Genomic DNA, 24,486 nt, shown 5'->3' with positions numbered 1-24,486 from the left:
CACTAGAGCACACAGCATCCCTAGTCCCAGCGATGATCCCTGGAGTCTAAAGGAGAGTGTGGAGACCCAGCCTCAGCACGAACACCTCTGTGGCTCCTCCACAGTCTGCTGTGGTTTCTTTTTTGGGAGGTAGGGTGGGGTGGGTGGACACTGGGGACTGAACCTAGAGCTGGTCCATCACTGAGCCCCATCCCCAGCGCCCCCCACCCTTTTTTTGATACAAGATCTTAATAGGTTGACCAGGCTGGACTTAAACTTGCAATCCTTCTGCTTCAGCCTCCTACATCCTATAGCTGGGATTGCACAGTACACAAACTCCCCAGTTGTCATTTTTGCTTACAAAAAAAGTGCCTCTCTTCTGGTCAGTAGTTCCTCGTAACTGTCCTTGGACTTGGTTCCCAAACAATCTTGAGACACAGAAGAACAATCCTCTGCACTAGCACTGTTTCACAGAAACAGCACTTATTGAACACCTGTTACAGGCAAAAAGGCTCAATGCTGAGCCTTTCACCCATCTTTACTTACTGTTCAAGGCTCTATGAGACAGATAGTACTAACTTTCTAGATAATTAAGGGACTAGAGATTCAGAGAGCACAAGTAACTTGCCCAAAGTCACGCAGCTATAAAGAACAGAATCAGGACTTGGAGCCCAAAGGCTTATTTGCTCCATATTTCCCAGACCACAGGAAAGTCATGGTGTGTTTTATTCGGGCTTGTTAGAATCTCAGGAACTGTTTTGTGGTGCAGAGTGATGCAGTTGGAAGCAGCAGAGAGCTGAAAATTACAGAAGCCTCTCTTCAACCCTGTGTGGAGTTCATTAAGCTGCAGGAAGCTCTTAATATCTTCAGCATTTCAAAGCAGCTCCATGATCCCTGAATAAAGGAAAAGAACTAATACCCATCTTTAAAAAGGTGAATGAAAGTCTTTGCTAACTAAAACTGCGGATAAGCATCCTCCTCATTTGGCTGCAATTACCTTGGTCCCAAGTTACATCATTGCTAGTGAAATGATTAACAAAATAATGGTAATGATACCGATGGTGAATTAAATGGAAATAAAAGGAGCTCAGTGTTCTGTTCAATTTCCCACTTGGGGACTACTCCTAAGTTGTGTTCTTCAGCTTCCCACTGGGAATTTCCACATGTAAATAAATATGCCTGATTGAAACTGCAAACCTAGATGTCTATGTGGCAAACACAGAAGGCTAGGCTTGGGTTGCTTCCCTCCCATCCCAGGTAGGGTGCCCAAGGTGAATGTCAATGAAGATGGATTTCTCCCCATGAAATGTTCACATGAATTATGTAAATAGAGACGGACGCCTTCTAGGACTGACCCCTGCCACAGCTTTGACATCCCCCTGGCCTCGCCAAACCAAGTGGAAAATTAGATTTAAAGAAAAATAATCAGGACTTCATTACAACCCAGATGCTTTGTGGTGTCTGGATTCTGACCGCCACAAATCAACACAATCCCACCAAGAGAAATTACCAATGGATGTGACAAGAAACGGATGTGGCAGTTGGGGTCTATTCATTGGCAGAAGATAAACTTGATCAGGGTTTTAATGCCAATCATTACTTTTTTTCTAATAGAATACCTTACAAAGAGAGTGAGAGCCCAGGATTGAAACCTACATTTGCCTCTTATTAACTGTGAGATTTGGGATGTTTTACTTAAGTTTTCTGAGCTCCTGATTTCTCATCTTAAAATAAGGAGAATAATATTGACAAGGTGGCTTCAAGAATTAGAAAGAGGATGCATGTAAAAGCAGCACAGGGTCTGACCCAGACTAATTGCTCAAAAAATAGGAACTGCTCTTATAATTATCAGCCTCATATTAAAGGTTATCTTGGGGGGAAGGGAAGCAGAGGTAGTGAAGATGAAACTGATCACATTGTATTGTTATATTCTGTCCACATAGGAATATGTAACTATGAATCCCACTATCACATGGAATTATAATGCACCAATAAAAATGCTTTTAAAAGATTGATTCTAATAGATTCTGATTCTTAAATATGATTTGATACCTTCTTTGGTCTCGAAATTATATGGATTTTAGAGTATACAAAAATAAATTTTTTTTTAAATCATCACTTATCTTCCACTTAAAAGCAATATAATTTGGAGCAAATTCTACCTTCATTGGGTCTTAGTTTCCTTGTTGTTTGTGAAAAAATCTGAGCTAAAACTCTTAGAAGAAAGCACAGGAACAGATTTTCCTAATCATTAATTTGGCAATAATTTCTTACATATAACAACAAATGTGTAATTGACAAGACGGACAAGTAGAACTTTGTCAGAATTAAAAGCTTTTATGCTTCAAAACACACCATCGAGACAGTTAAAAGGCAACCTACACAAGAATAGGAAATTGGCAAATCACATATACACACACACACACACACACACACACATACAGAATAAAAGAACACTTACAACTCAAAAACAAAAAGATAAACCAATTCTAAATTGGACAAAATATTTGAATAGACAGTTCTCCAGGGACAATATACCCATGGCCATTATAAGTGCATGAAAAGATATTTAACATCATTAATCACCAGGCAAATACAAACCCAAACCACAATGAAATAGCACTTCATTTAATTTCCATCAGAATGACTACAACAAGTGTAGGTGAGAATATGGAGAAATTGGATTCTTAGAAGGTTTGGAGAAGTCTGGGAGCTCCTTACAGGTTAAACATTCTTACCATATGGTCCAGCAATTACACTCCTGATAATTAGGAGAAATGAAACCGTGTTCACATTAAAAACCTGTTTAGGAATGTGCACAGGAATATTATTCATAATAGCCAAAGAATGGGAACACCCTACAGGTTTGCCAACAGTGATGAGCCCTGAGGGCATTAGGCTAATGAAAGAAACCAGTAACAAAGGACCATAGTGCAGGGTCACATTTTCATAAAGTTCTAACATTGGCAAATCCAGAGACAGAAAACATATTAGCTGTCTGAGGCTGGGGAGGAAAGGTGGAGGAGAAAGGGGGAATTATCTAATGGGGACAAGACTTCTTTTGTGGATAGTGAAAAGGAATTAAGAATAGATTGTGGTGTTGGTTGGTAAACTCTAAAATACACTAAAAATACGCATTGAATTGTACACTTAAAAAAGTGAATGGAGCCAGGCATGGTGGGTCACTCCTATAATCCCAGCAGCTCTGGAAGCTGAGGCACAAAGATTAAGTTCAAAGCCAGCCTCAGCAATTTAGCAAGACTCTGTCTCAAAATATAATATAAAAAAATGGATTGGGGATGTAGTTCAGTGGTTAAAAGCCCCTGAGTTCAATCCCCAGTACAAAAAAAAAAAAAAAAAAAAAGTGAACAGTTTGGACAAGGTTATTTATTTGTATCTCACCTAATTTAACACTTTGTGGAATAGAAGCACATCTTGAAATGGGACCAGAAGAGAATGGCTCTGCTGGTTTTATGTGGTGCTAAGGATTGAGCCAAACGCCTCATGCATGCTAGGCAAGCACTCTACCACTGAGCCACAACTCCAGCCCCTCCATCTGCTTTTGTTGTTGTTGTTGTTGTTTGAGTTTTTTGTTTGTTTTGTAATTTCTGCTTCTGCTTTCCTCAATGCTTTATAGAAGGCACCCCTCAAAGGGGCTTTCTGTCTATAAAACCAAACTTCTCTACTTGGCTTATAAAAACAATTATACAAATTCTATGCCCAATTCTAGAATTGCAGATAAAAGCCAATTGAGATCTTAAAAGATAAAATTTTAACAAATTTAGTTTAAACAACAGTGGCAAAATCCAATCACTCTATTTTAAAAATTTGTTGATTCACAATTAGCTGCTGTATATGCAGATTAGTAGTTGAGTGCTTAGTAACCACTGATGTTGGATGGATACTTACTTAGCACATGCCTGGTCCTGTTCTAAGCATTTTCCACGAATCTCATTTAATCCTCACAACAACCCTTATGAGTCTTCAGGTGAGGATTTGACACTGTTAGGAAGATAGGAGGCTGAGGGGCCGATGCCAGCCCAGACAACCTGACTGCAAGACCTGTGCTCAGAGCTCTCTCTATCCTGCCTTCCTCTCTCTACACTCTATTGCTTCCTTCATGCATCTACCTGGGTGCAAGCAAAGTGTGTGCTTAATCAGCAAAGAGCAAATAACAGAGTTAAAAATAACCTCACTATTTCTTGCTCTATTTCTTAAAAGCAGAGGGAGTAATCATTTCATTTTTCCAAAGCCCTGAATTCAGCTTTTCTTGCTGCTGGGGCAGGCACCATCATTTGCTTGCAAGGCACACACTCCTGGCTTCCCAGGGGCTAGATGTGTAGCTTTTATCTAAGCCAGGCGGCTGGTCTTTTCTGGTTCTTTTGTAAATGTCTGAAATCCAGCAGCTTCCCAGCAGGCCCCTGGAGCTCTGTATTGCTCTACACCTGAGGAGTTTGCTACAAGAAGCCTGGAAGAAACCAGATTTCAAAGTGCCTGGTGTTTGTTTTCCCTCTCATCTCCTGCTATAATGTTTTGTTTGCAACACAGTAATTGTTCCACAGCCAGTGATTCCTCCTCATAAACACAAGAATATGACTCTGGGAACGTAGGCAGCAGTCAGAGATGACAAATGGTGCAGGCGCAGCCTTCGCTGCAGGCTGGTGCTGACGTCAGAGATGTGCGCACAGCCCTCCTCCTCCTGCCCACACTGCATGCCCAGCCCCTCAGCCCCTCTCATCTGAGGACCCAGGACCCAGTGGAAGCTACAAAGAAACATCCAAATGTCTGCTTCTATCGCAGTAACCTTGGTCCACCTTTGGAGTTTGCTACAGGAATCAGGAAGGTCAGTGTCCAGTCTAGCCTGTGTGGACACAGCCTGCCATGAACTCTCCTGAGTTCTCTGTGGCTACAGGCTTCCATCACAGGCATTCGGTCACCAGGGCTTCTGTGTGAGTGCTAAGTCTCTCTGTAGGTACGGGGGCATGCCACTCCACATAAGGCCTTTGAACACCTTGGCCTGCAAGAGGATAATGAAATCCCAGTCTGGGCTTCCGCTTCCTAAAAGCCTCTAGGAAAGAATGGAAAGGTGCCTTTCAGACCTACAATTGTCAGAGTGCAGGAGGGGAGTGGCAGGAAGGAGATGGGATTTGTGTGAGCAAGAGCAGCTTTCAGGAAAGGGGCCTTCTCTATAGGGCCCAGGCCTCTTCTCTCTCCTTTTTCTCTCCCATTGTTCTTCTCCCTTAACCTCAGCTCTGCCTCTCCACTTTCTCCGTTGGCCTCCCCTCCCCTTCCCTTTTTCTCTGCTTTTATCCTTTCTGCCATTCTTATTTTCCTACCCCCTTTTCCCTTTCTTGCCCCATTCCCTGTATCTCTCCCCTGTTCATCCCTCACAGTCACTGTCTTCTGGTCTTTTCTCCTCCTTTATTCCTTTTCCATCTTTGGTCCTTCTCTTTCTGAGACCTCCCTCTCTCAGCCCAGGCCAGCCGGCTCAGCCTCCCCCTAGCAGCACAGCTGCTAAGAGGCAAGGCCACTTCCTGCCCAGCATCTATGGAGCCACCACCAGTCACCAGGCCTCAGGACTGCTGTGGCACCAACCACCCCTTTGGAAGAATGCTTGTTTTGCAGATAACTAGCACTTGCGTGAACTGCCAAGGTTTGAGAAAGACACAAAGAAAGAGAAAGAATACAAAATCTAAAACCCAGAGTAGTATAATGACCTTCCTTGGGGTGGCCAAACCTCAGTCCCAAACACTGATCCCTGCCCTGCCCCCCAACATACAGTCCCCACCACTAGGGGTCCCAGTGAGGGGTGCTGACTGCAACCTCAGGGTTTTCTGTCTGCATATGATTCATAGGCAGTGGACAGAGGACCCCAGAGCTACAGTGATCCACCACAGGCATAAAGGAATCATCACTTGAAGTGGGTTTGGGGGTTATGGGGGGGCAGGGTGAGACTTCCTCAGCCAGAGTAACAGCAGGCAAGTGTGGCCCTCTTGCCTGGAATGTGGAGTTTGCTGCAGGAATCAGGAAGGTCAGTGTCCAGTCTAGTCTGTGTGGACACAGCCTGCCATGAACTCGGGCTCTTTGGAGGGAGGCAAGTCTGGGCCATAGCTGAGAGCTTGGGTAAGAGAGGTGAGAGGCTGTTGCCCATCTCAGACTTCCCCTCAGGGGGCTCCATCTCTTCTCTGAGTGACTAGGGACTCTCTAACTGAAGAGGCATCAGACTCCCAGGACGCCCTGACATGGTGCACGCTTCTCAGATGCCCTGACCCCCTTCTGCTGTTGGAAAATGTGGGACTGGACTCCAAGATTCTCTCAAGGCCCAGCCTTCTGGGTCGCTTTGTGAGTCTTTCTGCCGCAGTCTGGCTGGGCACAATTCAGGAGCCACTTGTCAAAAGAAACTAACTTTATTTTTAGAATTACAAACGCCAAGCAAAACAGCTCCTCAGGAAAAACCCTCAGAGCCCAACTGCCACCACCAGCTTCCACAAGCCTCTCACCCACACAAGCCTCACCACCTCCCACCATCCTCCTGCTCTTGAGGCCTATTGGCTGGGTCGTGTGGGTGGAGCCAAAGAAGTCCCCCAATGAGCAGCTCCGTGGTCTGAAAGGGCAGGGAAACAGCCCAATGAGCAGCTCCGTGGAGGAGCCAATCAGCTAGATGTTGCTGGGGCCGCTGTGAGCCAATCATCAGCTGGCAGTCTGAAGGGCAGGGAAACAGCCCAATGAACATCACTGCAGAGGAGCCAATCAGCTAGATGTTGCTGGGGCCGCTGTGAGCCAGTCATCAGCCGGCAGCTGGAAGTTTGCTGGCAGCTGGAAGTTTGCTGGGGCCCCTTTGGCTGTGGCTCTCAACATCTTTCCTGTGATTTACTCAGAAACCAAAGCTAAATAACAGAACTCGAAGCTCTTCCTGTACCTTTTCATGATGGTTCTCTTGGGTTTGTTCATCTCTCACAGTCACTCTGGTTCTGGCCTGAAAGAACCGGGCTGCAGTCGGATGATCAAAGCAACTGGTGCAAGACAATTGGATTGGATTGGATTACCAGTTCTCTTTCTGAACAAGTCTCTCTGAGTACAGAATTGAAAAACTCATCTGGGCCTCTAAAATCACCACCTTCCCAATCTGTCTCATCACTCTATTTCTATCCTGAAATGAAATTCATAAATATAAGCCACCTATGTACATTATTTTAAAAATTATTTAATGTCCTTATTGTATGAGACATAAAAAATAATTCAAAGTAATATATTTCAATATGGAAATGTTTGGGTATAGCCCAACTAGAGATATAATGAAGTAGTCAGAAGCCTATACCTGTGCACAGAATCATTCATATTCCTATATGTGAAATCATATATGTGATATAGCTATATGCAGAATCGCGGGTACAAATATACATGATTCAATGTGTCTGACTGTGACTTTGAGAGCACCCAAAGCATGAAGATACAGGAATGTTATATTGATGACTCAAATACTATGAATATTGGGGTTTTCCAAAATGAGTTCCAAAAGAATTTAAACAGCTCTTGATTAAAAAATAATTTAATAGACTGGGATGATAGCTCAGGAATAGAGTGCGTGCCTAGCACAAATGAGCCCCTGGGTTCGATACTCAGTACCACATTAAAAAATAAAATAAAATAAAGGTATAGTGTCCAACTACAACTAAAAAATAAATATTTAAAAAATTAATAAAGTAATGCAGCACTATTCTACCCCCAAGTATATGATGAGGAGAAATGAAAACATATGTCCACACAAAGACTTTCATAGGAATGCTCACAGCAGCACTATTCCTAAAAGCCAATAACTATAAACAATCCATATGTCTATCAGCTGATAAATAGGTAAATAAAATGGGGTATTTTACTCTGGACTACTACAAAGCAATAAAAAACAAACTGAGAGGGGCATTGTAGCAACTCAGGAGGCTGAAGCAGATCACAAATTCAAGGTCAGTCTGGTCTACTTAGTGAGACCCTGTCTTAAAATACAAAATTGAAAGGGCTGAGGATATGTGTGTAGCTCAGTGGTAGGGCACCTCTGGGTTCAATCCCCAGTTACCAGAAAAAACAAACAAACAAACAAAAACTAATGATCAGTGATACATTATGGATGAACCTCAAAAAACAGTATGCTAAATGGAAGAAGTCAACCTATTTATGTAAAATGTCTAGAAAAGACAAATCTATAGAGACAGTAAGCAGATCAATCATTGCCTGGGGTTGGGGGTAAGGAGCAGGAATTGACTGCAAACAATGCAAAAAACTTTTTAGGGAGATGGGGCTGTTCTGACCTTGAGTGATAGTGACAGTTGCCTAACTTTATCAAATTTTCAAAATCATTTAATTAGTTAAACACTAACTGAATTGATTACACTTAAAAAAATTGATATCACTTAAAAACTGAATTGAGCTGCATGAAGTGGCGCACATGTGCCTATAATCTCAACTACTTGAGAGGATGAGGCAGAAAGATTGCCAAGTTCAAGTCCAGCCTCAGCAACTTAACTTGACCTTGTCTCAAATTTAAAAAATAATAATAAAAAGGTAGGGCTGAGGATATGGCTCAGTGGTTGAGTGCCCCTGAGTTCAATCCCTGGTACACTCCCCCACCAAATAATAATAATAATGATAATAAAAAGGAATGGAGAGATATAGGTCAGTGGTAGAGCACCCACTGTGGAATCCAGCAACCGACACACACACACACACACACACACACACACACACACACACACACAAAAGAGTGAATATATATAAATCATACCTCAATAAAACTGGAGATGAAATTTTCCCTTGATTTACAAGGCAATTTCACTTTCAAAAGTTTAATGTTCATGGCTTCTGTGCAGAAATAACTTGTGATCATATTTAAAGCAGAACTAATTTCTGAGTCAGATAATTATGAATGAGTTTTTCACCTCCCTGAGTGTCCAGCCAGATAGGTAAAATGGGATAGTTCTTTAATCACAAGACTGTCTTGCATATTGTATGATATTTAATATAACCTTGGTCTGCCCACTAAATGCCAGAAGCAGCCTCCAGTCATAATGACACTGAAAAAATGTGCCTTAAGAAGAGGTCTCTCCCCCACTGAGAACCTCTGATGTTCAATATCACATGAAAAAAACAAGATCAAGTGAGGGCCAGAGACTTGCCTAGTGTCACAGAGTGAGCTACTGCTTAGCAAGATTGAACTCAGACATCCTAAATCACAGTTTGGAACTCCTTGGCCTATACCAGACCTTTCCACTCTTGCTTTCTTTCTCCCCAGACTTCTCCATCATTCTGTTACCTAACATGTAAACAGCTCAGCCTCATTCAGAGATATGGAAGGAGACAGGAACTTGTTGGTATTATGCCAGTATTGACTTGTTGCTAAGTCACTCTCAGGGAATTCAAGCAATGGGGGAGCTGGTTCTGAATCCCAGATACAAAGCTGTGGTGACTGTATGGGCCCAGGGATATCAAATATCCACCAGCAACCTGTCCTCCCAGGACAGAGCTTACCAGCAGGCAATGGTGCAGTTGGCTTCTGAGATGGGATGCAGACTCCTCCTGCTTCTCAAGGCAGCCATTGTCAATCAATGGAGATTTGCAGCAGAGATAATGTTGCTGTCCTGAGTGGTAGGTCCAAAGAAAAGAACCAGGCTGGGTGCAGGTCTGAGTCAAAGAACTAGCATCCACCCACACAGTTCATTCCAGGAGAGAAAGAAAAGATTTCTGGGTGTGATAAGCAAAGGAACAGACAAAAGTGAAAGATTAGACAAGGACACTAGAAACAGAGTTTCGGGCTTTGGTTTGGACAGATGGGTCCACAGAGAGCAGATGCTCAATAACTGCTTGATGAATGACCACTGATGGGAGAACAGGGACTGTCTGTCCTGGCTTTATAGCAACCTCTTGGTCAGCACCCAAGCAGGTGTGCTGTGCCCCTAAGGGAGCCTGGAACTGTGAATCCATCTCACAGCTTTGGCTTTCAGGAGAAAGGTCAATATTAAAGGAGTTGAACCTGACCCAATTGTGTCTTGGGGGTGATCTTAAGAACAAGCAACTGGTGAAACCCATTACAATGTCTAAAATTTGGAGCAGTAGATTCCAGTGGCCAAGTGTATGGACTCAGATGCCAATAACTGGCTTTGTAATCTTGAGCAAGTTGTTTCTCTGTCATTTACAGGGTATTGTAGGGGATTAAATGAATGGATGTTCATTTGGCTGTCGACATCCTTTCATCTCTTCCACCATTTAAAAGTAGCCATGAAATTCAGTAAGGACAGCTTGCACCCAAACTCCAGTTGTAAATCTGTCAATCAGCATAATACCAGTCCTGCTACTACACTGGTTGGCTTGGGGATGAATTATGCCAATCAACATATGATTAGCCCCTGGTAAGTTCAGTTTGATTGAGTCATAGTAAATCTCCAAAATATTTGATGGTACAGCTCTCTCTCCTCCTCCTCTTCTCTCCCCATTCTCCTTTTCTCTTTCCCTTCTTTTTTTAAATTTTTTAAATAATTTTAGTTTTTAGTTGTAATTGGACACAATACCTTTATTCTACTTATTTATTTTTATGTGGCGCTGAGGATCGAACCTAGGGCCTCGCCCATGCTAGGCAAGCACTCTACCGATGAGCCACAACCCCATTTCCTCCCTTCTTAAAATGAATGAGGAATTGTGTGGCCCCAGTTTCTGCCAGCAAACCTTTTGCAATCATGAGTAAATTCCACCTGAGAAAAGCTATGCATCAAAAAGGACACAGTCAAATCACAGAGAAGCCAAGACAGCCCTGATCCAATCTTACCCTATCCCTGGACTATTAAAACAAAATTTGAGTTGGGATTCCTCTTACTTAAAACAAAGAGCCAGCATATGTGTTTAGTAAAAGCTAGCAACAAAACATGTTAGTATTACAATCAAGAGAATTACTAATAGAAGCTCAAAAAAGGATTAGAAATTTATTTCACAAATTCATCAAACAAATTAATTTGACAGACCATCAGTGATTTTGTTCTAGGTGACAAGATTGTCACTAGGTATACAGGTATACAGTGGTGAACAAAACAGACATGGTGCTGCCCATCAGAGTTTATCACCTAGAAATTAGGCAAGCACAAAAATAAAGTGTGATAAGTGTTTACATACGGGAACTCCACCAGCGAGAGCCAAACTGGCTCCAGACCCACTGGCTCCAGAAGCCTCATTCCATCCACACCCCCCAGAAGTCCCGTCACTGAGCTGAAAGGAAGGTCTGAGCTCTCCCAGACATGGGCATGACTGAAAGGAAATCCTTGCCAAATGCTCATGCAGGTAGAAGCTCTGCATCCAAGTCCTATGGTGTCGGCGCAGAGACGTCAGCATATGCTCACTTTTTCTGCTTTCAGCCAGGTGTGCCCTCTCCCTCTTCCTCTGCTTCCTTCCCTTCATCTACCTTCAAGGGCCCAGAGGAACTGTAAGGGGCTTCTGGACAAGGTAGTTTATTTTTCCCTCCTGGAGCCTCAATCTGCTGTCTTCCACATCTCATCCTCTTGTACTGATGATACTTTTAGTTACTCTAGATTTCCTGGCTTCCATCTGACCACCACCATTTCTTGCCTTCCAGGGTCTGAGTTCTTGTTTGCATTTACTTCTAGGATTTCCAAGCCATTGCTTTGTCCTAAGAGCTCATTTTTTTTTTTTACCTGCCCATTACCCCAGTTGCCCACAGTGGCTGTAGGAATTCTAAAGAAATTTAATTCATTCCTTGTCCTCAACCTAGAATTACATAGTCCCTAAATAAATTCCTAATATTAATTAGTGCTTTTTCCTGATTCAAAAGCCCTATTGCAATTCTTTTAAAAAAAGGTGCTACTGTTATCTTCTGCAACCTTGCTTTTCCTTTTATCATATATTTTTAAATTGAAGTAACACATGCTGAAGGAGAAAAATCACAAACAGTGTAGCATTTGGTAAAGTAAAAAGGGAAAACCTTCATCTAGTTTCCCTCATCTCCTCTCCAGAGGCAATTATGATACTAGTTTATTGGTTGGAAGTGTAGCCTTTAACCTACAGAAGTCATGTACGTTCTAAAGACATATCACCTGGATTCAAACCCAGGCCTACTCTTGTTAGCTGTAGACTTTGAACAACCCAGGTCACTTCTCTATGCCTTAGCGTATTGATCTATAAAAGTGAGATAATAACAGGACCTCTTCATGTGGAGGGAGAGACTGAAAAATACAAGTAAAACACCTACTGCCTTTGTTTGAACAGTCTTCTCTCCCGGAGAAAAAGAAGGAAAAGGAGCAACACAGACCAGATGGATCTAAATTGAACACACTTTTCTCTGCACTTAATTTCCCTTACACAACGTGCAAACAGCCTTCTGGGAATACTTCCCAAGAAGTGCCTGGAGTTTTAACCATTTGATAGCCATTAACCATATTGAGTCTCACTGGGCTCTGCTCCCCACCCACCACCGAGGAGCCCAATCAGAGCTACCATTTACTCTGGTAAAATGTCCTATAAGTAGCACCAACCAATCTTCCCCAATAAAAGCAGGTTGCAAGCAATACTAACAACCGTGCTCGGCAGAGCTTTGATCTGCAGATGCAGATGAGAAAAAAGAAAGATCCAATGCAGCCCCTCAGAAGCAAGTTCTCCATCTTCCCCAATTGAGACATTCTTTCCTCTGTTGTCCCCTTTTGTTAGTGGCTCTATCCATTAGCAATCCTGGGGTCAAAGCAGATCAATAGAAGGTGGAATTCTCAGACATTTTTTTCTTTTTCAGTCCTTACATCTCAGCAGCCACCAGGTCAAGTCTTACTTTGTGATGCATCTTACACCCATCCTGACTCTAGCATTCTCTGTTTGCTAGTTCAGCAACATATATGGGAAATAATGCGGACTGTGTTGGCACTGAGCGAAGGGCACAATTTCTAGCAATGCTATTATGAATTGTGTGACCTTGAGCAAGTCATTTAACCTCATTGAGTCTTATTTATTTAATCTATTAAAAGGGAAAACTTCTGCCTAATGCATAATGCTAGTGTACAGATTAGGTAGAGCTGTGTTACACATGCCGAGTGCTGTTGACACCTACTAAGTGCTCCATAAATATGTGTTAAACAAATGAAGAGAAAGTGGATAGAGATTTCCAACTAAATGTGATGGAATTCACCTGCACATTTATTTTGACTCTTTCCAAAATCACACTAAAATGATAGTAAAGAGATAAAATCAGTCTAAATCAACAAGGAGTATGACAAAAGCAGTACTGCCTTGATCTGTGATGTGCGACTGCAAAAGAAACGAGAGGTTTTAATGTGTCCCCTCTATATCAGTTATCAGTTGTTGCAAAACTGGCCCCAAACTTACAGACTAAAAACAAACAAACTGCATCATCTACTCACATTTGTGTGAGTCAGTAACATAGGCTGGGCTGTCAGGTAGGAGGGTCTTCCCTAAGTCTTAACTAAACTCACTTGTTTGCAATTTGCTAGTAGTTGGTATGTCTAGGGGCTGGGCTCTGATGGGATGGTTGGTTTCTCTCTCAGGTCTTTTACCACCCAGAAGGTTAGCTTCTTTACCTGAAGTTCTCAGGGTTCCTTGCAGTCACAGTGTAAAGCAGGAAACTTACATTTGCTAACATCCCATTAAGTCATATGGCTGGGCCTAGATTCAATGTGAGAGGGAGTTACACAAGGTCATGGAGATCTTGATTCAATCAGGACATGAACGCTATCATCTACCATGACCATTGAAGCACATTTACAATTTTACCATCTTCCCAATTAAGAGGATGGTGCTTTTGTTGTCTCTTGCTGAAAGATAGACTTTCTAGTAGTACTAGTAAAAGTCAATGGTAGATCGAAAAAGAGGAAGGCAGTGGAGACATGAAGCCAATTTTGACCAAATGGAAATCCAAACCCGAAGTGGTAGTAACCAAAACAGAAGCAAGGTCAAGCTATAGAAGAACCCTAGAGACAGAAAATGAATGCACCAAGTGTATCTGAAATTCAGAGCAAAGGTGGGGCTAAAAATGAAGAATGGGTTGGAAGGCATTATTTGACCTTCTTTGTTCCTACCTCACACAATCAAGGGGAAAACTTTCTAAAATCCCAGGTCCTAGAAGTATATTCTGTGAAGAAGCTGAACCAGAAGGACTCTTCTCTTGGGATACCAGGGTGAGGAGACCACATTGAAAACAACAGGGGAACACATGACTGACAGTAAGAGAATAAAGGTGAAAAAATGAGAGGATTCCACACGGAATAATGGGGACTCAAGAAAAGAAAGGACACAGACAAAAGAAGTGAAGAATTTCTTCAAGATTTCAATAAATTCCAACGAAAATTATCCAAAATGAAGGAAATTAATTTTCAGACTGAAAAGATCCACTGAATACTTTGGAGGAAGAAAAAAACAGAAATAAGACAATTCATTATGAAGTCTCAGGAGAATAGAGATAAGGAAAAATCCTAAAAGCATCCAGAAGAAAGATTAAACAAATAAACAAAACCAACAGAAATAGGTCACATCCAACCAACCACATCAATGTTCATAGCAGCTCAATTCACTGTAGCTAAGCTGTGGAGCAACCCAGGTGCCCTTCAACAGATGAATGGATAAAGAAATTGAGGTAAATATACACAATGGAATATTGCTTACTCATAAAGAAGAATGAAATTATGGCATTTGCCAGTGAATGGATGGAGCTGGAGAATATCAATCATGCTAAGAGAGATAAGCCAATCCCCCCAAAAACAAAGGCCAAATGTTCTCTTTGATATGTGGATGCTGACTCTCAATAAGTTGGGGGGAAGGAAGAATAGAAGTTCGGGAGTAAACAAGGACAGGGTAAGGACGAAGAGCTTGAGAAGAAGATTTACATTAAACAGGGATGAGAAAAGGGGAGGGGAGGGGAGGGGAGGGGAGGGGAGGGGGGATAGTAGAGAATAGGACAGACAGCAGAATACATCAGACACTAGAAAGGCAATATGTCAATCAATGGAAGGGTAACTGATGTGATACAGCAATTTGTATACGGGGTAAAGTTGGGAGTTCATAACCCACTTGAATCAAACTGTGAAAGATGATGTATTAAGAACTGTGTAATGTTTTGAACGACCAACAATAAAGTAAAAAAAAAAAAAAAAAAAGAATAGAAGTTCATTGGATTTGACAAAGGGGAATGAAGAGAAGGGAGAGGAATGGGAATAGGAAAGACAGTAGAATGAATTGGACATAACTTTCCTGTATTCATGTATGAATAAACAACCAGTGTAACTTCACATCGTGTTCAACCACAAGAATGGGATCCTAATTAGAATAAGTTATACTCCATGTATGTATGACAAAATATACTCTACTGTCATGTATACCTAAAAAGAATAAATAAAAATACAAATAAATAAATTCCTTTACCCTCCTCCAAAAAAAAAATAGATCACATCCAAAGGTTCAGAAATACACATGGCATCAGACTTAGTGGCCATACTGGACACTCTAAGAATGGTAATGGAGGAATGCTTTCAAACTAATGAGGGGAAATGAATTCCATACTGGAATGCCACGTTCAGCCAAACTGTAACCATGACGGAAGGCTTTAGACATTGAAGATGTGAGGAAATTTACCATACTTAGGATGGCCCAGAAATAGAAAGACATAGAAACCAAAACACAAGGTATGCCAGTTGTTGTCTTATGGTCTTGTGGCTGCAAACCCACATTCCTCTAGTCTGGTGTGCATTGCTGGAGATGAGACTGAAGATCCCTCTTCACCTTGGCTAGCTGGCTCCCTGTTGAGCTCTGCTATCACAAAGAGAGGGGCAGTTGGGCTGGGGATGTGGCTCAAGCGGTAGCGCGCTCCTCTGGCATGCATGCGGCCCGGGTTGGATCCCCAGCACCACATACAAACAACGATGTTGTGTTCACCGATAGCTAACAAATAAATATTAAAAATTAAAAAAAAAACAAAGAGAGGGGCAGCTACTGGGAAACTGAAAGGCTAGAGAAGGAAGAAAGGACTCACTTGCCCCTTCCTGTTTGCTTCTTGTTTACACACATTGGCAACTCATTTTTATTCTGGCAGAAATAATTCCCTCCTATAGCAACAGATGAATTCAATCTGCAGTTTTCCCAGCACTGGCAGAATCAATTTCCTGTGCTCTTCAGAAATACCAGTTCCAGCAAACCCATCCCCCCCACCTTCATGCCCCCCCATCCCGTTATCTGTTAAAATAACTTTCTGAAGTATAGCTGTTGTACAGGGGATCTGTTTTAATCAGGCTTTTTTCCCCCTGTGGTAACAAAAAGATCTGATAAGAACAATTTTAGTGAGGGAAAAGTTTATTTGGAGGTTCAGGGTTCTGAGGTCTAGTCCATGGACAGCTGGCTACATTCCTCAGGGCTTAGGTGAGGCAGAACATCATGGTGGAAGAGTGTCATTGAGGGAAGAGGCTCACATGATGATCAGAAAGCAGAGAGAGACTCCATTCACCAGATACAAAATATATACCCCAAAGGCTCATCCCCAGTAACCTACCTCCTCAGCCACACCTTCAGTTACCACTCAGTTAATTCCCCCTGAAAGGATTAATTCACTGATTTGGTTAAGGCTCTCATAGCCCTATCATTTCACATCTGGATGTTCTTGCATTGTCTCACAAATAAGCTGTCGGGAGACACCTAATATCTAAACCCTAACAGGATCCAATACAGGATTAGAAACACCTCCACGTATAATAGTCAAAGGAGATTTTAGGACAACAGTTATGCAGCAGACTGGTGGGTTGCTTAATTCATATCCTCAGTTGGTGACCTCTTGTACCCATGTTATTTGCAATGTATCTTTCCAATTCTTCGAATAAGACATGGAATCTATTTACAAACCTTTTGATTTTGGGTTCGCCTTATGATCATGTGGACAGTAGAATGTGATAGGGGTCACAGTGAGCCATTTCAATCCTGAACTCCAAAGATTCTGGGTTATTTTCTTTCTCTCTCTTGGATCCTTGTATCAACAATGGAGTCTGGACTAACCTGCTGGAGGGATGACAAATGATGGGATATGGTATCTAATAGCAAATAGCTTTCCCACCAAAGCAGAGCTGCTAAACTGAGCTGCAGTAAACTGCAGATGCCTGAGGGAATTCAGCCCAAATCAAGAGAATCATCCAGTTGAGTTCAGCCCAAATTGTCAAATTGCAGAACTGTAAGCTCAATGAATGATTTTTTGTTTTTTTACCACTAAATCTTAGGGTGGTGGATTATGCAGAAAAGCTAATTAATACAGAGGCCCAGAGAGTCCAGTCCCCGTTGCAGTGGGAAATTGAAGGCTCATAGATGAATGTATTCAAGAAAAAAATTGCTATCATTAGATAAGCTACCTGTGTTTGAATACACTGAAAGGATATTTACATTTTAGTGGAGTTATGTAATGATTTACTTTAAGATCTACAGAAAGCTAGAGCTTTATTATCAAAAAAGTTGAACAAAAGTGAAAATTAAACATAATATTCTAAAGGTTTCATAAGTGAATCATATTCACATGGTCCTGATAAAATAAATACCAAATATTTTTAATCCCAAATTATGATATATAGTAATATTGGCTAGAGGAGTGTGTGTCTGATTGTGACAGAAGGTGACGTGGTGAAACAGGGAGAAACCTGAGTCCTATCTTCCTTTGTTGGAAGCCAACAAATAGCAAAATAATCATGCTAGTTAGAGGTATGGAGATAAGCAGCAGAAGAAACAGCTATAAAATTAAGTAGATACCTCTCTCAAGTAGCAATTAATTGTTAGTGCAGTGAATTGGGGTTAAGAATAGTGGGTTCTTCCCGTATAACCTATGGACCATTTATGTGGCCTACATAACAGTCTCTTATGGTGTGGTAGGAAAGCATTATGCATTCAGTGGAATCATATTTTTAACTTTGAACTTTGATCTTTTCCTGGCTAGTGATACATGGTGTAATTCTCTCTCCTGAGGCTGGGCAGCAGTTTCAAGCCTCAGTCCCCAGGCAGTCACATGATCACAAGGACAAACACAGACACTTTTCAATGTACTGTGTTCCTAAGCTAGGATGTTGGTAGGTGAGGTATATTAAATGTATTTTGACTTAAGATACTTTCAACTTCTGGTGGGTTTATCAGGACATAATCCCACTGCAAGCTGAGGAGCATTTATGTATATATAACAGAAATAAAGTCCAAATAAAAAATGACTGGACTCTATGATTTTCCTTCTGTAGGAATTGACAATTTGCTATCATGAACTCGAACCCATGGTTTGGGTCCAAGGCCTTTTCATGATGCTTTTTGTTTGTTTGTTTTACTAGTGGAAATGTAGACTATATTCATCAATAATTTTCATCAAGTCACTGCAGTCCCTATTCCCAAACCCAATCATCAAGCCTTTGATTCTACCTCTTAAAAATGGCAGTTTATGGGCTGGAGTTATAGCTCAGTGGTAGAGCACTTGCCTAAGCATGTGTGAGGCCCTGGGTTCAATCCCCAGCACCACATAAAACTAAACAAACAAAATAGAGGTATTGTGTTCATCTACAACTAAAAAATATTTTTTTAAAGATGGCAGTTTACCCCTCTCTATTACCAACGTCTCTGTAAGAGCTCCAGACACCATCATCCCTCAGCTGGATCACTACAGCATCCTCCCAACTAGTTTCTCTGTCTCTCATCTTTCTTATTCATTCAAGCATTCATCACAGAGTTTCCAGAATGATCTTTATAAACAAAGCACCTCATACCATTGCCCTATCTGCAATTTTTTATTGATTCCCCTTCATCTTTACAATGCAGTGTAAACTCCTCAGGATGCTCCAGCCTCTCTGGCCCTCCTTAGCCTCATCTCTTTCCATCTGTCAAGCTTGTCTCCAGCCATACTGAGCCTCTTCCAATGCCTCATTTCTGTCGTCTTGTTTGCCATATTTTTGCATGTGTGATTGCCTAGAACACTATTTTCTATTCTGGTAGACATTATTGGTTGTCTACTCAAAATCCACTCTCCTTTCCTTTCATAGAAACACTCCTGAGAATCTCTTGGACTCAGGGAATGTAGGTACATGGCATCTTCTAGAGGTAAGAACATAACCACCTCTTTTTGACTGAGTTGTAAAAGGACGTCCCTGTGAGATATCTGAAAATATTTTTCCTTCCTTATAAGCTCCATGCTCTCCTTGCTTCCTCTCTCAGGAATTGGTTGCAATATGTGGACCTGCTATAAACCAGTAAAAAGAAGGAAAAGGATGCTGACCAGGACCCTGACTTCCAGAGCCTTCCTAGGATCAGCACTAGACAGAACTTACCACCAGAAAGTGGTGTGTAGAAAAATAACCTACTCTTTGTGTAATAACCTATTTAGGCTGGGTTTCTGTTACTTGCAGAAAACATTATGAATGTTTTGCAGAAAAAATTATGAATGAAAACATTTATGCTGGATCATACTCACCCTTTCCAAGCTAAATTCTGTGGGACTCAGCAAGGTCACTACCTGGGCCAACTGGATCAAATTAAGGAGTTCTGCCCTCCCCACCCTATGTACCCAATGCTTCTTTAATTATAGCATGATAGCTAAAAGCATTTGCTCTAAAGCTAAGCCACCTAAATTCATACCCAGATTAACTATGTTCAAGTTGATGACTTGGGAAATTTACTAATCTCTCTGTGCTTCAATATTCTCATCTTTTGAGTGAAGATAAGAATATTACCAACCTTTTTGAATTGTCATAGGAATTAAATGAGTTAATGTACATTATGCCTTTTATACCTGGCTCCTAATAATCATTCAATTAATGTTTGCTGTTGTCAACACAAGCTTCCTCATGCTCTTATCGCAATAGCCTAAGAGTTCTCTCCCCTGATGAATCATAAACTTAATGAAGGCAGAGGCTGCACCTGTTTTTTTTTTTAATTGCCATATTCTCAGGGATGTGGGGCTAGAGTTACTGCCCAGTAAATGTTTATTGAATGAATCAACATATTATCACACAATGTGAATAGTAGATAAAAAAGCAAACATTATCCCATCGAAAGGCTTTTCACTTGAAGTTAAGAATCAGCAACCTCATGAGTTCTAAAGACTACGACAGGGAAAATTCCCATCCTTGGCTCAAAGGACAAAATACCCATGTGCTCATAAGGCCTCAGGCAAGTGAGCTTTACTCAATCAAGAAACAAAAAGTCACCAGATCAGCCAAAAGATAGTCAATGCCAATTCAATGCCAAGTGTCACAAGCATTTTACCTTGGCCTTGTCCAAATCTGGCCTTCTAGAGATAGAGTCTGTAATCAAAGACAGGATGTGAGGAGTAGCAATAAATCAGAATGTATCCATCCCAGATAACTGTCCTTCCCATGTCTTTCTTATTTCATTTTTATTTACCATGCTTTTCCTTGCCATTCCCGGTCATCAGGACAACTCCTAGTCTCTAGGCTTTGAAGTCATCCTTATCTTTCACTTGGCTGGAACTTCATAACAAAGTTATTCTTTAGAGTCTGTGAGTGTGTAAGTGGGTAGGAGAAAAAAGCCCAAGAATGATTACATATAAGTATTCCTTGGTGAGCGTGCAGTCTAATTCCCTCATGTCTGACAGGTAAGACAGGGGAGAATGCTCACTGGTCTTCAGAAATCTTCTACCATCGATCCTCTAGATAATTTACTTTCTTATCGCTTCCTCTTCCTTTCACCTTGAGCAATTATGGCATCTTTCTTTCCAGAAGTTCAGTAATTGGAAAACAGGTTTACAAATCTGGTAACTTTTTCTTCCCTAAAGTATTTTTTTTTTCTTATCATACATAAAGCAGAGAGAAAGAGAAGGGGGAAAAAAAGTATGCATTATAGTGCAATTTAGAGGGTGAATATTGACTTTATTTAACATTCCCAGTTATTTACCTTTCAGGAAGAGCCTGAAGAGAACAGGAATTCGATCTTTTGGATAATAAAAAAGGCGAAGTCACATCAATGATTTTCCTTTAAAAATATACTGTGAAAAGGACTTGCATTATCTGTGTTGATTTTAAACTATCTTTGGGAGAAAATGTCAACTTGGGGCTGGGGATGTGGCTCAAGTGGTAGCGCGCTCGCCTGGCATGCGTGCGGCCCAGGTTCGATCCTCAGCACCACATACAAACAAAGATGTTGTGTCCACCGAGAACTAGAAAATAAATATTAAAAATCCTCTCTCTCTCTCTCTCTCTCTCCTCTCTCACTCTCTCTTTAAAAAAAAAAAAAAAGAAAATGTCAACTTTAGAGATCACACCATAGCAAAGAGGCATAATAATAACAACATTAATGTTATTATCATTGATCTCTAAAGCTCACATTTATCGAGGATTGTGCGAAGCTCATTACTTCATTCTTTCCCCAAAAACCCATGAGATTCTCCTATAATTTGAATGCGGTTTGTTACGTCAGAAATTTATGTTGGAGTTCAATCCCATTCTGAGTTATTAAGAGGATGAAAGCTTAATCCACTGGTGGTGTTTAGAGGTGGGGCTTTTGGGAGGTAATTAGATTAAGTCATAGAGAAGGCACCCGTGGCTGGATATTGGTGGCTTTATAAGAAGAGGAAGAGAAGCAAGAGGACACAGACCATGGGTACTTTCTGTCTTTGGGTAGATGATGCCTCATACCAAAGTCAAAGAGGCAGCCCTTTGACCTTGGGCCTCATGAAGCATGAGCCCAAATAAACTTTTAAGACTTACCCAGTCTGTGGAATTGTGTTATTAGCAATATGGAAAAAAAAAAAAAGGAAACTAAAGCTTTGAGAGGTGGAAAACAATTTGCCCAAGATCATGAAACCAGTAAGTAGAGGAGCTAAGATCCAGACTAGGTGTACTCCAAAGCCCACAGTGTTAAGCACCACAGCAACTGACATAATGTGTGACCTGCACCGGAAGAACTTTTAGAGGTAACTGGACCCATTTTGAAACTGCCACCAGTTTTCTCAGGGCTTCTCCCATCTAAGGGCTTATGTTTTGAGAAACGAGGTTTTTATCAAAGAGGTAGCCATAAAGAGAGTAGGCAGGAGGTACAAAGAACAGCTGGCATGTGCAATTTGCTTGCTTCAAAAGTATTTTTAAAGACAATGCAATTGGGCAAGTATTACATTTCTTAATATATTTACCCATTTGGTCACTGTAAGCATTTCAAGTTATAGTTCCTGTTTTAGAGCTGGAAGGATATTCCAGAGATTATTTAATCTGATACTTTCAATTCATTAGAAAATCAATGTTTTGTTTTGTTTTTTGGTTTACATATATGTCATGCTATTGTTTCCTTGTGCATATCCCGTCTGAGTGTCTTGGTATCAGCTAGATTTTCCTAAATTATGTTTTCATAACAGTAATCTCCCAGTCTCGGCAGTTAAAAACAACAGAGTTTTATTTATGGCTTAGATTACATATTCTTTGTGAGTTGACTGAGGTTTAGACAATAAAAGAACATGTCCAAGTTCACATGGTCCATGACAGCAATGATGGGCAGGAAGGCAGACCTCAGCAGGGCAAACTCAGTGTTCCAATGTTCTCCCTACTCTCCTGTTCCCTGCTCCCAGGGGAGAATAGGTGTGGGGTGCCACAGAGAGGATAAAGGAAAGGCGGCCACTAAATGAAGGCAAGGATTCCAAAGACCGCAGGTGCAAGGAGGAGAAATGCCTCTGTCTGCAAAGCAGAGAAGGACCATAAGAGAGGTGAGTGCTTTGTGACCAAGAGTAATGGGGCCAGTGCTTTAGGCAGACACAGGAAAAACTAGGAACATGAGGGAGCCAGGAAAGAGGATGAAGGGAGTTTTAATCTACAAGAGAAGCCTCTGTGCCTTTCTGAGACCTTCCCTAAACTCAGAGGACCCCTGGGGAGGTAGCTTCTCCTGCTTGGGAGTGAAGGCTCTGAGGTCAAACTCTTGGGAACAAGCTTTGGTGCACCTCTCACTAGCAGTCTGATCTTGTGCAGGTTGCTTTAGCTCCTTGTGCCTCCTTATTGCTATTGGTGAAGTGAACATTGTAATGGCACCAGCTTCAAGGCTTGCGTGAAGAGGGTGAACCCTGATTCTGAGAGGATCGTTCTCTGGATTTGACCCTCATGGAGTTTGCCCTACTGGATTTAAAAAATTTTGCAAAAACACGACACTTTTCTTCTTTCCATTTTCTCACTTTTGAAATAGAAATATCAGTGACTGCTGTCTTATATCTGTCTCTCCATTGCATCCTGGAAGCAGATAACTTGATCTCAGTTTTACAGGTCCACAGATGAGAAGAATTTCCCCGATTGATCATATGGAGTCTCTCTCCTACATGGTTTAGACTGAGAGCAAAATGATGAGATTTGAGACTTTTGCACTAATCATATTTAGATGAAATTTTGGACTTGAGTTGAATCTGTTAATGGGTTGAAATTCTGGGAGTGTCCAGTGGGGTGAACATATTTTGTATGTGGGACAGATGAGAACTTGGAAGATCTGGAGGGCAGAAAATGGCTACCTGAAATATGTCTCCTCCCGCCAACCCAAATCAATATTTTCGTCTCTGGCACCTATGAATGTTATCTTATAAGGCAATAAATAAATAAATTTAAAAATTGAATCTTTACAGATGTGACTAAGGAGTTTGAGATGGCGAAATTATCTTGGATCACCTGGGATAAATGCAATCACCTGTGTCATTACAAGAGAATAGCAGAGTGGGAGTTTTTTACTTACATGAAAGGGGCAGAAGCAAAGGACAGAAGCAGAAACTAGAGTGATGCAGCCCCAAGCCAAGGAGCACTGGCAGCCACCAGAAGTTAGAAGAGGCCAGGAATGATTCTCCCCTGAGACTGAGGAGGGAGCATGGCCCCATGAGCACCTTGACTTCAGCCCACTGATAACTGATTTTGGACTTCTGCCTTCCAGTGCTGTGAAAGAATAAGTCTTTCTTCTTTAAAATCACCAGGTTTAGTGGTAATTTGTTACCACTTCCAGGCACCAAAATCTGCATTTGTTTCTTCTGGCTGTTGGGGTTGTTGGGAGAATTAAATGAGCTGATACACGTGAAGCTCTTAGAATAATATTTTTTCATTTCTTAGTATTATGATTATGATAGGAATTAAAATATTTTCAGGAAATAAAACTTTGCAGGGATCCTTCAACAGGGACCATGGGTGTTTTAGGATGAACTGTAAATGCCCTGAATTTGTGTGTAAAATTTTCTGTTTTTACACATACACACAAATGGGGTTACATCATAATGATCCCATTATAAATTGAAAATGCATTTAATATTAATATACCTAACCTACTGTGAACATGATAGCTTAGCAACACGGTACATCATGGAACGTTGGTCGTTTCTCCTTGATCTTGTGGCTGACTGGGACCTGTGGCTAAAAGATACCTAGCATCGCAGAGAGAATCATACTACATATTGATAGCTCAGGAAAAGTTTCAAAATTCAAAATTTGAAGCACATTCTACTGAAAGCATGTTTCTTTCACACCATTGTAAAGTCAAAAAATCACAAGTGAA

The 24,486-nt window shown here is 41.3% G+C and overlaps 1 protein-coding gene and 1 long non-coding RNA gene across 9 annotated transcripts in view; one reads left to right on the top strand and one right to left on the bottom strand.

Annotated features, from left to right (window-relative positions):
* Nucleotides 1–9,833, bottom strand: part of LOC144377075 (uncharacterized) — a 121,283-nt gene extending 111,450 nt beyond the window's left edge. For all 3 annotated transcript variants that reach the window (XR_013437707.1, XR_013437706.1, XR_013437708.1), the window contains exon 1: nt 9,499–9,833. This is a non-coding gene — a long non-coding RNA (uncharacterized LOC144377075). The remainder of the gene's footprint in view (nt 1–9,498) is intronic.
* On the top strand, nt 4,596–24,016 carry LOC144377074 (uncharacterized). 6 transcript variants are annotated; one of them, XR_013437702.1, is made up of 3 exons: nt 4,665–4,822; nt 22,544–22,678; nt 23,576–24,016. XR_013437702.1 is itself a non-coding variant. In XM_078046348.1 (2 exons), the coding sequence occupies exons 1-2, from the start codon at nt 4,610–4,612 to the stop codon at nt 6,568–6,570; spliced, it is 387 nt and encodes a 128-aa protein (XP_077902474.1). In that variant the 5' UTR covers nt 4,596–4,609; the 3' UTR covers nt 6,571–7,458. The 6 variants fall into 6 exon arrangements, 1 of the variants encoding a protein (XP_077902474.1); XR_013437701.1 differs by lacking the exon at nt 4,665–4,822 and adding an exon at nt 20,392–20,581; XR_013437705.1 differs by lacking the exon at nt 22,544–22,678 and having other exon boundaries at nt 4,596–4,822.
* The last annotated feature ends 470 nt before the right edge of the window (nt 24,017–24,486 follow it).

The sequence above is a fragment of the Ictidomys tridecemlineatus genome, chromosome 4 (assembly GCF_052094955.1).
Source record: "Ictidomys tridecemlineatus isolate mIctTri1 chromosome 4, mIctTri1.hap1, whole genome shotgun sequence".
NCBI lineage: Eukaryota > Metazoa > Chordata > Mammalia > Rodentia > Sciuridae > Ictidomys > Ictidomys tridecemlineatus.
This window is presented reverse-complemented; position numbering and strand designations above follow the sequence as displayed.